The 17,341-nt window shown below is 43.5% G+C and overlaps 1 protein-coding gene across 1 annotated transcript in view; it reads right to left on the bottom strand.

Moving 5' to 3' along the window:
- TRIP4 (thyroid hormone receptor interactor 4) overlaps positions 1-17,341 on the bottom strand; it is a 62,745-nt gene that overhangs the window by 41,651 nt on the left and 3,753 nt on the right. The window contains exons 2-4 of the mRNA XM_038747323.1: positions 16,211-16,245; positions 16,009-16,078; positions 5,684-5,838 (exon numbers count right to left, since the gene is read on the bottom strand). Coding sequence (XP_038603251.1) covers positions 5,684-5,838; positions 16,009-16,078; positions 16,211-16,245 — 260 coding nt within the window. The remainder of the gene's footprint in view (positions 1-5,683; positions 5,839-16,008; positions 16,079-16,210; positions 16,246-17,341) is intronic.

The following is a 17,341-nucleotide window of genomic DNA, read 5'->3' as shown; positions in this document are numbered from 1 at the left end:
AAATAGTGAGTGGCAAGTGTGCAAAGCTTTCTGCTAGTTAGTATTCCGCTAACAATAACATAAGCATTTGTATCATGAAATGTCAGTCACGGTGACATTGTATGTATATGTATATATGTTTGTACATATTTATTACTCTATTTATTTATTTATTTATTCTACTTGTACATATCTATTTTATTAATTTTATTTTGTTAGTATGCTTGGTTTTGTTCCCTTTTAGACTGTGAGCCCACTGTTGGGTAGGGACTGTCTCTATATGTTGCCAATTTGTACTTCCCAAGTGCTTAGTACAGTGCTCTGCACATAGTAAGCGCTCAATAAATACGATTGATGATAATGACGATGACGGTGATATCTTCAAACCATTAACTGCCTTTGAATTAATGGTTATTCGGGCACGATTTTCTCCTAAACGGAGGTTTTTCAAGAAAACCTACCACGTAATGATGGAAAGTTCCTCATAATAAATTAGCCTAGACTACTCAGGGCATTCTGTTGTTCAAATTAGATAACCCCAACTCATAAACATCATCACTACCGCCGGTGTTACTCACTAATCTCCTTGCCGGTAGCAGCTAAGAGATGTTAAAATAAACGCTTAGTAAAGTGCTCCACACACAGTAAATGCTCCATAAATACGACCAAATGAAGTTAAAATACAAGGGAAGTAAGGAGCTCGTCAAAGCCCGTCCAAGCTGCCCTTCTCTGCCAGTGTTTTCTTTTTTGTTTTGAATGGTACTTGTGAAGCAGCACGGCCTAAGGGATAGAGCAAGGGCCCGGGAGTTGGAAGGACTTGGGTTCTAATCCCAGCTCTGCCACCTGTCTGGTGTGTGCCCTTGGGCAAGTCACTTCATTTCTGTGTGCCTCACTTCCCTCATCTGTAAAATGGGGATTTGAAAATGATAAAATGGGGACTGTGAGCCCTATGTGGGAAAGGGACTGTGTCCAACAGCATTAGTTTGTATTTACCCCCGTGCTTAATACAGCGGCTGGCACATAGTACAGTGCTTTGCACATAGTAAGCGCTTAACAAATACCATTATTATTATAGTAAGCCCTAAAATACCATAATTATCATTATGATGATGATGAAGCACTTACAATATGGCAAAATACAGTTCTAAGCGCTGGGGTGGGTACAGTCCTTGTCCCGCGTGGGGCTCACAGTCGAAGTCGGAGGAAAAGCAGGCACTAAATCCCCATTTTGAAGAAGCAGCATGGCTTAGTGGACAGAGCACGGGTTTGGGAGTCAGAAGGACCTGGGTTCTAATCCAGCTCTGCCACTAGACTGCTGTGTGACCTTGGGCAATTCACTTCACTTCTCAGTGCCTCCGTTACCTCATCTGGAAGACGGGCATGAAGACTGTGAGGCAGGACTATGGCCAAACTGATGATACTGCATTAATATTATTATGCTATTTGTTAAGCACTTACTATGTGCCAAGCACTGTTCTGGGGTAGATACAAGGCTAGCAGATTGAACACAGTCCCTGTCCCACATTGGGCTCACAGTCTCAATCCCCATTTTACAGATGAGTTAACTGAGGTCCAGAGACACGAAGTGACTTGCCCAAGGTCACACAGCAGACAAGTGGCAGAGCCGGGATTAGAACCCATGACCTTCTGATTCCCGAATCTATGCTCTTGCCACTGGGCCATGCTGCATCTACCCCGGGCTTAGAACAGTGACTGGCACAAAGTAAGCGCGTAACAAATACCATAATTATTATTATTTTACAGTGGAGGAAACTGGGACACGGGGAAGTGAAGTGACTTGTCCAAAGTCACCCGGCAGGCGAGTGGCAGAGCCGGAATTAGAAGCCAGGTCCTCCAACTTCCAGGGCCGTGCTCTATCCATTAGGCTCCACTGCTTTGGTTTCTCCCAAACTGTGTCTCAGTGGCAGCTTCCAGAGCCAAAAAGGTGGGATTCCCTCCCTCCAAGCCACAAGAAGCAGCGAGGCTCCGTGGAAAGAGCCCGGATTTGGGAGTCAGAAGTCGTGAGATCTAATCCCGGCTCCGCCACTTGTCATCCGGGTAATCTTGGGCAAGTCACTTAACTTCTCTGTGCCTCGGTGACCTCATCTGTAAAATGGGGATTAATTCGTTCATTCATACAATCGTATTTACTGAGCGCTTACTGTGTTTAGAGCATTGTGCTAAGCGCTTCGAAAGTACAATTCAGCAACAGAGACAATTCCTACCCCAAAATGAACAATAATAATAATAGTGGTATTAAGTGCTTACTATGTGCCAAGCACTGTTCTAAGCACTGGGGTAGATACAAGGTAATTAGGTTGTACCACATGGAACTCACAGTCTTAACCCCCATTTTACAGATGAGGGAACTGAGGCACAGAGAACTGATGTGACTTGCCCAAAGTCACACAGCTGACAAGTGGTGGAGCCGGGATTAGAACAATAATGATGGTATTTGTTAAGTGCTTACTATGTGCCAAGCACTGTTCTAAGCGCTGGGGTAGATACAAGGTAATTAGCTTGTACCACATGGAACTCACAGTCTTAACCCCCATTTTACACATGAGGGAACTGAGGCACAGAGAACTGATACGACTTGCCCAAAGACACAGAGCTGACAAGTGGCGGAGCCAGGATTAGAATAATAATGATGGTATTTGTTAAGTGCTTACTATGTGCCAAGCACTGTTCTAAGCGCTGGGGAGATACAAGGCTATCAGGTTGTCCACGTGGGGCTCACAGTTTTCATCCCCATTTTACAGATGAGGGAACTGAAGCCCAGAGAAGTGAAATGACCTGCCCAAAGTCACACAGCTGACAAGTGGTGGAGCCGGGATTAGAACCCACGACCTCCGACTCCCAAGCCCGGGCTCTATCCACTGAGCCCCGCTTCTTCTCTATACAATGCCCACAAATGCCATTATTATTATTATTATTATTATTGTTGTTGTTATTATTATTATTAATTGTTGGGTGGGGATTGTCCCCGTTGCCGAATTGTACTTTCCCAGCGCATAGTCCAGTCCTCTGCACACAGTCAGCGCTCAATAAATACGATTGAATGAATGCCTGAAAGTACAACTGGGCAACGGATAGAGACAATCCCTACCCAACAATAATAATACATTTGTACGTACTTATTACTCTATTTATTTTATTTGTACATATTTATTCTATTTATCTTATTTTAATATGTTTTGTTTTGATCTCTGTCTCCCCCTTCTAGACTGTGAGCCCGCTGTTGGGTAGGGACCGTCTCTACATGTTGCCAACTTGTACTTCCCAAGTGCTTAGTACAGTGCTCTGCACACAGGAAGCGCTCAATAAGTACGATTGAATGAATGAATAATAAAAATAATAATAATAATGGCATTTGTGCTCTGCACACAGTAAGCGCTCAATAAGTACGAATGAATGAATAATAATCAATCAATCAATCGTATTTATTGAGCGCTTACTGTGTGCAGAGCACTGTACTAAGCGCTTGGGAAGTACAAGTTGGCAACATATAGAGAATAATAATAATGGCATTTGCACATAAACGCTATGTGCAAAGCACCGTTCTAAGCGATGGGGAGGCTACAAGGTGATCAGCGCTTAGAACGGTGCTTTGCACATGGTAAGCGCTTAATAAATGCTACTATTATTATTATTATTATTATCAGGTTGTCCCACGGGGGGGGGCCTCACAGTCTTCATCCCCATTTTACAGATGAGGGAACTGAGGCCCAGGGAAGTGAAGTGACTCGCCCAAAGTCACCCAGCTGACAGAGTCGGGATTTGAACCCACAACCACTAGGCCTGTGAGCCCCACGTGGGACCACCTGATCAATCAATCAATCGTCTCCCCCTTCTAGACTGTGAGCCCACTGTTGGGTAGGGACCGTCCCTATATGTTGCCAACTTGTCCTTCCCAAGCGCTTAGTCCAGTGCTCTGCACACAGTAAGCGCTCAATAAATATGAATGAATATATGTTGTCAACTTGTCCTTCCCAAGCGCTTAGTCCAGTGCTCTGCACACAGTAAGCGCTCAATAAATACGAATGAATATATGTTGCCAACTTGTCCTTCCCAAGCGCTTAGTCCAGTGCTCTGCACACAGTAAGCGCTCAATAAATACGAATGAATATATGTTGCCAACTTGTCCTTCCCAAGCGCTTAGTCCAGTGCTCTGCACACAGTAAGCGCTCACTAAATACGAATGAATATATGTTGCCAACTTGTACTTCCCAAGCGCTTAGTCCAGTGCTCTGCACACAGTAAGCGCTCAATAAATACGAATGAATATATGTTGCCAACTTGTCCTTCCCAAGCGCTTAGTCCAGTGCTCTGCACACAGTAAGCGCTCAATAAATACGAATGAATATATGTTGCCAACTTTTCCTTCCCAAGCGCTTAGTCCAGTGCTCTGCACACAGTAAGCGCTCAATAAATACGAATGAATATATGTTGCCAACTTGTCCTTCCCAAGCGCTTAGTCCAGTGCTCTGCACACAGTAAGCGCTCAATAAATACGAATGAATATATGTTGCCAACTTGTCCTTCCCAAGCGCTTAGTCCAGTGCTCTGCACACAGTAAGCGCTCAATAAATACGAATGAATATATGTTGCCAACTTTTCCTTCCCAAGCGCTTAGTCCAGTGCTCTGCACACAGTAAGCGCTCAATAAATACGAACGAATATATGTTGCCAACTTGTCCTTCCCAAGCGCTTAGTCCAGTGCTCTGCACACAGTAAGCGCTCAATAAATACGAATGAATATATGTTGCCAACTTTTCCTTCCCAAGCGCTTAGTCCAGTGCTCTGCACACAGTAAGCGCTCAATAAATACGAACGAATATATGTTGCCAACTTGTCCTTCCCAAGCGCTTAGTCCAGTGCTCTGCACACAGTAAGCGCTCAATAAATACGAATGAATATATGTTGCCAACTTGTCCTTCCCAAGCGCTTAGTCCAGTGCTCGGCACACAGTACGCGCTCAATAAATACGAACGAATATATGTTGCCAACTTGTCCTTCCCAAGCGCTTAGTCCAGTGCTCTGCACACAGTAAGCGCTCAATAAATACGAATGAATATATGTTGCCAACTTGTCCTTCCCAAGCGCTTAGTCCAGTGCTCTGCACACAGTACGCGCTCAATAAATACGAATGAATATATGTTGCCAACTTGTCCTTCCCAAGCGCTTAGTCCAGTGCTCTGCACACAGTAAACTTTCAATAAATACGAGCGAATGAATGAATTTATTGAGCGCTTACTGTGTGCAGAGCACTGGACTAAGCGCTTAAGAAGGACAAGTTGGCAACATACGGAGAAGCATTGTGGCTCAGTGCAAAGAGCCCGGGCTTTGGATTCGGAGGTCGTGGGTTCAAATCCCGACTCCGCCGATTGCCAGCTGGGTGACTTTGGGCATGTCACGTCACTTCTCTGGGCCTCTGTGACCTCATCTGGAAAATGGGGGTGAAGACTGTGAGCCCCCCATGGGACAACCTGATCACCCTGTAACCTCCCCAGCGCTTAGAACAGGGCTTTGCACGTAGTCAGCGCTTAATAAATGCTATCATTATTATTATTCTATGACCTCGTACGTCCCCCAGCGCTTAGAACAGTGCTGGGCACCTAATAAGCGCCCTGATGAATGAGGGGCGGGCCTCGTTGGGGCAGGCCGGGGGTCCCTCCCTCCCTCCCTCTCTCCCCGCTCTCACTGCACAATGTCCTCGCTGACATCCAGGCCGAACGTGTTCCGCAACTGCTGCATGCACCAGGCCCGGAATAGATGGCGGACCTCCTCCTCCTCCTCCTCCTCCTCCTCCTTCTCCTCCTTCTGCCAGGCCGCCGCCATCTTCCTCACCGGAAGCAGCTAGGCCGCAGGGCCGCCCCGGCTACCACACGCCGGAAACGCGCCGCCTCACAGTCGCCACCATGACAGGACTTCTTCAGTCATTCCCTCAATCGCATTTAATAATAATAATAATAACAATAATAATAATAATAATAATAATTAAAAGCTTACTATGTGCCAAGCACTATTCTAAGCGCTGGCGTAAATACAAGATAATGATGTGTCCCACATGGGGCCCACAGCCTTCCATTTTACAGATGAGGGAACCGAGGCCTGGTGAAGCAAAGTGACTTGCCCAAATTAGTACAGGACAACGTACAGTGTTTTCCCAAAAATGTGTGCTCAGTTTAAAAATGATGATAATAATACTAGTGGCGATTATTCTAAGCGCTGGGGTCAATACAAGATAATCAGGATGTGTCCCACATGGGGCCCACAGTCTTCCATTTTACAGATGAGGGAACCGAAGCCCAGAGAAGCAAAGTGACTTGCCCAAATTAGTACAGGACAGTGTACAGTGTTTTCCCAAAAATGTGTGCTCAGTTAGAAAATGATGATAATAATACTAGTGGCGATTATTCTAAGCTCTGGGATAAATAGAAGATAATCAGGATGTGTCCCACATGGGGTCCACAGCCTTCCATTTTACAGATGAGGGAACCGAGGCCCGGTGAAGCAAAGTGACTTGCCCAAATTAGTACAGGACAACGTACAGTGTTTTCCCAAAAATGTGTGCTCAGTTTAAAAATGATGATAATAATACTAGTGGCGATTATTCTAAGCGCTGGGGTCAATACAAGATAATCAGGATGTGTCCCACATGGGGCCCACAGTCTTCCATTTTACAGATGAGGGAACCGAGGCCCGGAGAAGCAAAGTGACTTGCCCAAATTAGTACAGGACAGTGTACAGTGTTTTCCCAAAAATGTGTGCTCAGTTAGAAAATGATGATAATAATACTAGTGGCGATTATTCTAAGCTCTGGGATAAATAGAAGATAATCAGGATGTGTCCCACATGGGGCCCACAGTCTTCCATTTTACAGATGAGGGAACCGAGGCCTGGAGAAGCAAAGTGACTTGCCCAAATTAGTACAGGACAATGTACAGTGTTCTCCCAAAAATGTGCGCTCAGTTAGAAAATGATGATAATAATACTAGTGGCGATTATTCTAAGCGCTAGGGTCAATACAAGATAATTGGGATGTGCCCCACATGGGGCTCACAGTCTTCCATTTTACAGATGAGGGAACCAAAGCCCAGAGAAGCAAGGTGACTTGCCCAAATGAGTACAGGACAATGTACCGTGTTCTCCCAAAAATGCGTGCTCAGTTAAAAAATGATGATAATAATACTAGTGGCGATTATTCTAAGCGCTGGGGTCAATACAAAATAATCAGGATGTGTCCCACATGGGGCCCACAGTCTTCCATTTTACAGATGAGGGAACCAAAGCCCAGAGAAGCAAAGTGACTTGCCCAAATGAGTACTGGACAATGTACAGTGTTCTCCCAAAAAGTTGTGCTCAGTTAGAAAATGATGATAATAATACTAGTGGCAATTATTCTAAGCGCTGGGGTAAATACAAGATAATCAGGATGTAGTCTTCCATTTTACAGATGAGGGAACTGAAGCCCAGAGAAGCAAAGTGACTTGCCCAAATTAGTACAGGACAGTGTACAGTGTTCTCCCAAAAATGTGTGCTCAGTTTTAAAATGATGATAATAATACTAGTGGCGATTATTCTAAGTGCTGGGGTAAATACAAGATAATCAGGATGCAGTCTTCCATTTTACAGATGAGGGAACCGAGGCCCGGAGAAGCAAACTGACTTGCCCAAATTGGTACAGGACAGTGTACAGTGTTCTCCCAAAAATGTGTGCTCAGTTAAAAAATGATGATGATAATAATAATGGCAATTATTCTATGCTCTGGGTATATACAAGATATCAGGATGCAGTCTTCCATTTTACAGATGAGGGAACCGAGGCCCCGAGGAGCAAAGTGACTTGCCCAAATTAGTACAGGACAATGTACAGTGTTCTCCCAAAAAGTTGTGCTCAGTTAGAAAATGATGATAATAATACTAGTGGCGATTATTCTAAGCACTGGGGTAAATACAAGATAATCAGGATGCAGTCTTCCATTTTACAGATGAGGGAACTGAAGCCCAGAGAAGCAAAGTGACTTGCCCAAATTAGTACAGGACAACGTACAGTGTTCTCCCAAAAGTGTATGCTCAGTTAAAAAATGATGATAATAATACTAGTGGCAATTATTCTAAGCGCTGGGGTAAATACAAGATAATCAGGATGTGTCCCACATGGGGCCCACAGTCTTCCACTTTACAGATGAGGGAGCCAAAGACCAGAGAAGCAAAGTGACTTGCCCAAATTAGTACAGGACAATGTACAGTGTTCTCCCAAAAATGTGTGCTCAGTTAAAAAATCATGATGATAATAATAATAGTGGCAATTATTCTAAGCACTGGGGTAAATACAAGATAATGAGGATGCAGTCTTCCATTTTACAGATGAGGGAACTGAGTCCCGGAGAAGCAAAGTGACTTGCCCAAATTAGTACAGGACAATGTACAGTGTTCTCCCAAAAATGTGTGCTCAGTTAGAAAATGATGATAATAATAATAGTGGCAATTATTCTAAGTGCTGGGGTAAATACAAGATAATCAGGATGTGTCCCACATGGGGCTCACAGTCTTCCATTTGACAGATGAGGGAACTGAGGCCCAGAGAAGCAAAGTGACTTGCCCAAATTAGTACAGGGCAATGTACAGTGTTCTCTCAAAAATGTGTGCTCAGTTAAAAAATGATGATGATAATAATATTGATAATGGCAATTATTAAGTGCTTACTATGTGTAAAGCACTGTTCTAAGGGATGGGGAGGTTACAAGGTGATCAGGTTGTCCCACGGGGGGCTCACAATCTTAGTCCCCATTTTACAGATGTACAGTGTTCTCCCAAAAATGTGTGCTCAGTTAGAAAATGATGAAAATAATAATAGTGGCAATTATTAATTAGTACAGGACAAGATACAGTGTTCTCTCCAAAATGTATGCTCAGCTAAAAAATCATGATGATAATAATAATAATATTAATACTGGCATTTATTAAGCACTTATTATGTGTGATCAATCAATCAGTCATATTTATTGAGCGCTTACTATGTGCAGAGCACTGTACTAAGCGCTTGGGAAGTACAAATTGGCAACACATAGAGACAGTCCCTACCCAACAGTGGGCTCACAGTCTAAAAGGGGGAGACAGAGAACAAAACCAAACATACCAACAAAATAAAATAAATAGGATAGAAATGTACAAGTAAAATAAATAAATAAATAGAGTAATAAATATGTGCAACCATATATACATATATACAGGTGCTGTGGGTAAAGGAAGGAGGTAAGATGGGGGGATGGAGAGGGGGACGAGGGGGAGAGGAAGGAAGGGGCTCAGTCTGGGAAGGCCTCCTGGAGGAGGTGAGCTCTCAGCAGGGCCTTGAAGGGAGGAAGAGAGCTAGCTTGGCGGAGGGGCAGAGGGACTGTTCTAATCACTGTTCTAAGCACTGGGGAGGGTACAAGGTGATCAGGTTGTCCCACGGGGGGCTCACAGTCTTAGTCCCCATTTTACAAATGGGGGAACTGAGGCCCAGAGAAGCAAAGTGACTTGCCCAAATTAGTACAGGGCAATATGTACAGTGTTCTCCCAAAAATGTGTGCTCAATTAAAAAATGATGATAATAATAATAATGGCAATTATTAAGCACTTACTATGTGTAAAGCACTGTTCTAAGCGATGGGGAGGTTACAAGGTGATCAGGTTGTCCCACGGGGGGCACACAGTCTTACTCCCCATTTTACAGATGAAGGAACTGAGGCCCAGAGAAGCAAAGTGACTTGCCCAAATTAGTACAGGACAATGTACAGTGTTCTCTCAAAAATGTGTGCTCAGTTAAAAAATGATGATAATAATAATAGTGGCAATTATTCTAAGCGCTGGGGTAAATACAAGATAATCAGGATGTGTCCCACATGGGGCCCACAGTCTTCCATTTTACAGATGAGGGAACCAAAGACCAGAGAAGCAAAGTGACTTGCCCAAATTAGTACAGGACAATGTACAGTGTTCTCCCAAAAATGTGTGGTCAGTTAAAAAATCATGATGATAATAATAAGATTAATACTGGCATTTATTAAGCACTTACTGTGTGTAGAGCACTGTTCTAAGCACTGGGGAGCTTACAAGGTGATCAGGTTGTCCCATGGGGGGCTCACAGTCCTAGTCCCCATTTTACAGATGAGGGAACTGGGGCCCAGAGAGGAAAAGTGACTTGCCCAAATTAGTACAGCACAATGTACAGTGTTCTCCCAAAAATGTGTACTCAGTTAGAAAATGATGATAATAATAATAATGGCAATTATTAAGCGCTTACTATATGTAAAGCACTGTTCTAAGCGCTGGGGAGGTTACAAGGTGATCAGGTTGTCCCATGGGGGGCTCACAGTGTTAGTCCCCATTTTATAGATGAGGGAACTGAGGCCCAGAGAAGCAAAGTGACTTGCCCAAATTAGTACAGGTCAATGTACAGTGTTCTCCCCAAAATGTGTGCTCAGTTAAAAAATGACGATGATAATAATAATAATGGCAATTATTAAGCGCTTACTATGTGTAAAGCACTGTTCTAAGTGATGGGGAGGTTACAAGGTGATCAGGTTGTCAGAGAAGTTAGTACAGGACAAATTAGTACAGGACAATGTACAGTGTTCTCTCAAAAATGTGTGCTCAGTTAAAAAATGGTGATGATAATAATAATAATAATAATAATAATAATGGCATTTATTAAGTGCTTACTATGTGCAAAGCACTGTTCTAAGTGCTGGGGAGGTTACAAGGTGATCAGGTTGTCCCACGGGGGGCTCACAGTCTTAATCCCCATTTTCCAGGTGAGGTAACTGAGGCACAGAGAAGTGAAGTGACTTGCCCAAAGTCACACAGCTTACAAGTGGCAGAGCCGGAATTTGAACCCACGACCTCTGACTCCAAAGCCAGTGCTCTTTCCACTGAGCCACACTGCTTCTTCAGTCATTCACTCAGTCGTATTTTTTAATAATAATAATAATGAGGGTATTTGTTAAGCGCTTACTATGTGCCAAGCACTGTTCTAAGCGCTGGGGTAAATACCAGATAATCAGGATGTCCCAAATAGGGCTCACAGTCTTAGTCCCCACTTTACAGATGAGGGAACTGAAGCCCAGAGAAGCAAAGAGACTTGCCCAAAGTCACCCAGCTGACAGGTGGCAGAGCCGGATTAGAACCCATGACCTCTGACTCCCAAGCCCAGGCTCTTTCCACTGAGCCACAGTATTAGTTCATTCATTCAGTCGTATTTATTAAGCGCTGACTATGTGCACAGCACTGGACTAAGCACTTGGAAAGTACAATGCGGCAACAGATAGAGACAATCCCTACCCATGATGATGATGATGGGATTTCTTAAGCGCTTACTAGGCGCCAAGCACTGTTCTAAACACTGGGGGAGATACAAGGGAATCAGGTTATCCCACGTGGGGCTTGCAATCTTCATCCCCATTTTACAGATGAGGTAACTGAGGCCCAGAGAACTAACTGCTTGGAAAGTACAATGCGGCAACAGATAGAGACAATCCCTACTCATGATGATGATGATGGGATTTGTTCTTTTAGACTGTGAGCCCACTGTTGGGTAGGGACTGTCTCTATATGTTCCCAACTTGTACTTCCCAAGCGCTTAGTACAGTGCTCTGCACACAGTAAGCACTCAATAAATACGATTGATTGATTGATTGATTGATTTGTTAAGCACTTACTATTGTGCCAAGCACTGCTCTAAGTCCTGGGGGAGATGCACGGTAATCAGGTTGTCCCACGTGGGGCTCACAGTCTTCATCCCCATTGTGCAGATGAGGCAACTGAAGTACAGAGAAGCGAAGTGACTTGCCCAAGGTCACACAGCAGACAAGTGGCAGAACCGGGATTAGAACCCACGTCCTCTGCCCCTCAAGCCCGTGCTCTTGCCACTAAGCCGCGATAATGATGATGCTATTTAAGCGTTTACCATGTGCCACACATTGTTCTAAGCACTGGGGGAGATACAAGGTAATCAGGTTGCCCCACGTGTGGCCTAGTCTTAATCCCCATTTTACAGATGAGGGAACTGAGGCCCAGAGACGTGAAGTGACTTGCCCAAAGTCACACAGCTGACAAGTGGCAGAGCCGGGATTAGGACTCACGCCCTCTGACTCCCAAGACCGTGCTCTTTCCACGAAGCCGCGCTGCTTCTCAATAAACTACAATTATATACATAATCAATCAATCAATCAATCGTATTTATTGAGCGCTTACTATGTGCAGAGCACTGTACTAAGCGCTTGGGAAGTACAAATTGGCATCACATAGAGACAGTCCCTACCCAACAGTGGGCTCACAGTCTAAAAGGGGGAGACAGAGAACAGAACCAAACATACCAACAAAATAAAATAAGTAGGATAGAAATGTACAAGTAAAATAAATAAATAAATAAATAAATAGAGTAATAAATATGTACAACCATATATACATATATACAGGTGCTGTGGGGAAGGGAAGGAGGTAAGACGGGGGGATGGAGAGGGGGATACATAAGTGCTGCGGGGCTAGGACGTGGGGGTGAATCAAGTGGGGGTGAATCAAGGGAATAAATCAGAAAGGAGTGGGAGAAGAGGAACAATTCTCTCCCCTCCCCTTCCTCTCCTCCCCACACATACCCTATCTCCCTTCTCGAGACTAAGGTTAGTAAAGCATCATCCATCCTCTTTCCCTCCCTTTCCTCACTAACCTCACAGCCAGGCTCAAACCAGAAAGCGGGCCGCTTCGGGACATTTTGCGGGGAGAACTCCAATCTCTGTGTGTTTTGTGACTTTTAAGAATAGTACAATGTACAACTCCTCTCAGGATTGCCCCTGGAGAGTACCAGTCTCGACTATGGGAGGGAGAGTCAGGCAGAGGCCTACCCATTCCATTCCCAGCTTGGCCGGTGGCTAGCGAATGGCAGGCAATCTGCTACAAAAGTCAAAACACACCTGTCCTGGATGACAGTGGCAGGAGAGAGTTCAAGGAGGAGACTCAAGTTTACTGCCCAAAAGGCGGTAATGGTAAGTCACTTTCATATTTTTTACCAAAAAAACTCTATGGATACGTTATCAGAACGATTGGAGGTGGAGCATTCTGGGAGAGGTGCGTCCCTTGAGTCAAAACAGGTCGGAGACGACTCGACGGCGTAAGACGGGACAGTGTACAGTGTCCTCTCAAAAATGTGTGCTCAGTTAAAAAATGATGATGATGATGATAATAATAATAATGATGACATTTATTAAGCGCTTACTACGTGCAAAGCACTGTTCTAAGCGCTGGGGAGGTTACCAGCTGATCAGGTTGTCCCGCTGGGGGGCTCACAGTCTTAATCCCCATTTTACAGATGAGGGAACTGAGGCACAGAGAAGTTAAGTGACTTGCCCAAAGTCACACAACTGACAGGTGGTGGAGCTGGGATGAGGGTGATAAAGAGCAGCTGTTACGAGTTCGATTTTGAGCCTCCTTTGTGGTATCCCAATCTTTGTACAGCCTTTGAGCGCTTAGAACAGTGCTTGGCACATAGTAAGCGCTTAACAAATGCCGTTATTTTTATTATTATCAAGGAGAGTAGCATCTCTTCTGATTGCTGCATTTCAAGCTGATCTGTCTGCCTCAGTGGTCTCCCAACAGTCCATAGCCAAGGTACGTTTTTTGAGCTTAGGCTTCAGAAAACTATACATATTAAAGGTGGTATCCCAATCTTTGTACAGTCTTTGAGCGCTTAGAACAGTGCTTGGCACATAGTAAGCGCTTAACAAATGCTATTATTATTATTATTATCAAGGAGAGTAGCATCTCTTCTGATTGCTGCATTTCAAGCTGATCTGTCTGCCTCAGTGGTCTCCCAACAGTCCATAGCCAAGGTACATTTTTTGAGCTTAGGCTTTCAGAAAACTATACATATTAAAGGTGGTATCCCAATCTTTGTACAGCCTTTGAGTGCTTAGAACAGTGCTTGGCACATAGTAAGCGCTTAACAAACGCCATCATTATTATTATTATTATCAAGGAGAGTAGCATCTCTTCTGATTGCTGCATTTCAAGCTGATCTGTCTGCTTCAGTGGTCTCCTAACAGTCCATAGCCAAGGTACATTTTTTGAGCTTAGGCTTCAGAAAACTATACATATTAAAGGTGGTATCCCAATCTTTGTACAGCCTTTGAGCGCTTAGAACAGTGCTTGGCACATAGTAAGCGCTTAACAAATGCCATTATTATTATTATTATCAAGGAGAGTAGCATCTCTTCTGATTGCTGCATTTCAAGCTGGTCTGTCTGCCTCAGTGGTCTCCCAACAGTCCATAGCCAAGGTACATTTTTTGAGCTTAGGCTTCAAAAAACTATACATATTAAAGGTGGTATCCCAATCTTTGTACAGCCTTTGAGCACTTAGAACAGTGCTTGTCACATAGTAAGTGTTTAACAAATGCCATTATTATTATTATTATCAAGGAGAGTAGCATCTCTTCTGATTGCTGCATTTCAAGCTGATCTGTCTGCCTCAGTGGTCTCCCAACAGTCCATAGCCAAGGTACATTTTTTGAGGTTAGGCTTCAGAAAACTATACATATTAAAGGTGGTATCCCAATCTTTGTACAGCCTTTGAGCGCTTAGAACAGTGCTTGGCACATAGTAAGCGCTTAACAAATGCCATTATTATTATTATTATCAAGGAGAGAAGCATCTCTTCTGATTGCTGCATTTCAAGCTGATCTGTCTGCTTCAGTGGTCTCCCAACAGTCCATAGCCAAGGTACATTTTTTGAGCTTAGGCTTCAGAAAACTATATATATTAAAGGTGGTATCCCAATCTTTGTACAGCCTTTGAGCGCTTAGAACAGTGCTTAGCACATAGTAAGCGCTTAACAAATGCCATTATTATTATTATTATCAAGGAGAGAAGCATCTCTTCTGATTGCTGCATTTCAAGCTGATCTGTCTGCTTCAGTGGTCTCCCAACAGTCCATAGCCAAGGTACATTTTTTGAGCTTGGCTTCAGAAAACTATACATATTACAAACTTAGAGATAGTTTAGTAATACCGAAAGTATAAAATGTGAGCCTTACTTCAGCTTCTCGTAAGCAGGGAACATGTCTACCAACTCTGCTGAACTGTGCTCTTCCAAGCGCTTAGTACCATGCTCTTCACACAGTAAGTGCTCAATAAATGCCACTGCTTGATTGATAACCAAAAATTTCAGTTTCAGCTGGCCAGCCACATATTTTTAGTTGGTCATTTAGGTACCACTCTCAACATTAAGTTGCAAAACAGGATCACAAATAACAAAGTCCTGGGATAAAGTCAATCTCCTAGCATCAAAGGTGGGCTTATCTCAACACAGTTTCTCTGTGAAACTGTGAAAATATTGGATGACAGAATGGCTGCTAGCCCAGCTTCACAATGGACAATTGGGTTTTTCAGCTGGCCTATTTCTAACCCAGAGTAGATTGAGCACTTGATGTTTTGATGTCTGGTGTTTTAACTAGCAACATGATCTATAGCTTTAATTCTATTTGTTCTGACGACTTTGACACCCATCTACGTGTTTTGTTTTGTTATCTGTCTCCCCCTTCTAGACCGCGAGCCCATGGTTGGGTAGGGACCGTCTCTATATGTTGCCGACTTGTACTTCCCAAGCGCTTAGTACAGTGCTCTGCCCACGGTAAGTGCTCAATAAATACGATTGAATGAATGAACCTTTCTTCTGAGGGGATTCCTTCTATCCAGTTCTGTGGAATTAGGAAGGGAAGGCAAAGTGGGAGACCGAGGGCCTTCTGGAGAGTGTTCTGGATCTAGGCCCCTTTTAGACTGTGAGCCCACTGTTGGGTAGGGACTGTCTCTATATGTTGCCAATTTGTACTTCCCAAGCGCTTAGTACAGTGCTCTGCACATAGTAAGCGCTCAATAAATACGATTGATGATGATGATGATGATGATGATCACCTGAACTTGGCATATTTCTACAAAAGCGTATATGATGTCATTAGGTAAGACAAGGGGCCCAACATAATGCATGACATTACCTGGTTCCCTTGTCTAGTATTTACAAGGGTCGTCGGCGGCGGCTTCTCTAGTGACAGGTTAACCAAATAACTGGTGAGCAGAAAACCGTAGGGACAGAGGAAAAGCTTTAAGGATGCGGTAAAATGGAAAGTCAGACAACACTACACTTCTCATGAAAACAGGGAGACGGCTGAAGAGGTTAGAACAGCATAACAAAATTACGAATAATAAAGGAGCAGTCCTTTTTTCAGCAGAAGCTTCGAGATAACCATGAGAAAAAGACACAAAAGGCCCCAGACGCTTTGAACTACGAAGGGTAGACTGTGTACACACTACACTGAGGACTAAGGGTCTGCCTTGGCCTTTGACTGACATGTGCACAAAAACACGCTTCTCCACCAAGGCCTTTCTTTTTCTAGGGTGAGAGATAACTTCACACATATACAGGTATTTCTCCAAGCAGTATAGAACTATTATTTTTTACCGTTGTCAGTGTAAATATTGATTTTGACATCTTTTTTTCTGTCTTTCCTCCTTATCTTTTGGGATGGGGGGGCATGTCAGAATGAATGTCTATTATTCATTCCAGCGTATTTACTGACCGCTTACTGTGTGCAGAGCACTGTATTAAGCATTTGGAAAGTACAATTCGGCAACAAATACACAATATCAATCAATCAATCGTATTTATTGAGTGCTTACTGTGTGCAGAGCACGGTACTAAGCGCTTGGGAAGTACAAGTTGGCAACATATAGAGACGGTCCCTACCCAACAGTGGGCTCACAGTCTAGAAGGGGGAGACAGAGAACAAAACAAAACATATTAACAAAATAAAATAAATGGAATAGATATGTACAAGTAAAATAGAGTAATAAATACAATAAATAGAGTAATAAATGCAATAAATAGAGTAATAAATACAATCCCTACCCAACAGCGGGCTAACAGTCTAGAAGGGGGAGACAGAGAACAAAACAAAACATATTAACAAAATAAAATAAATGGAATAGATATGTACAAGTAAAATAAATAGAGAAATACAATAAATAGAGTAATAAATGCAGTAAATAGAGTAATAAATACAAACCCTACCCAACAACGGGCTCATTTTCCCAGCAATTGAGATAGCATCTTACCCTATAATCAGCAAGAGCCCTCTGAGGGACAGGGACTGCGGCCAACCTGATCTACTTGTAACAATAATAGTAATAATGGTATTTGTTAAGTGATTACTATGTGCCAAACACTGTTCTAAGCGCTGGGGGTAGATACAAGGTAATCAGGTTATCCCACGTGGGGCTCACAGTCTTAATCCCCCATTTTACAGATGAGGTAACTGAGGCACAGAGAAG

This window comes from Tachyglossus aculeatus, chromosome 5, assembly GCF_015852505.1.
Source record: "Tachyglossus aculeatus isolate mTacAcu1 chromosome 5, mTacAcu1.pri, whole genome shotgun sequence".
Taxonomy (NCBI): Eukaryota; Metazoa; Chordata; class Mammalia; order Monotremata; family Tachyglossidae; genus Tachyglossus; species Tachyglossus aculeatus.
Note: the sequence above shows the minus strand (reverse complement) of the source record. Positions and strands in the feature narration are given on the sequence as shown.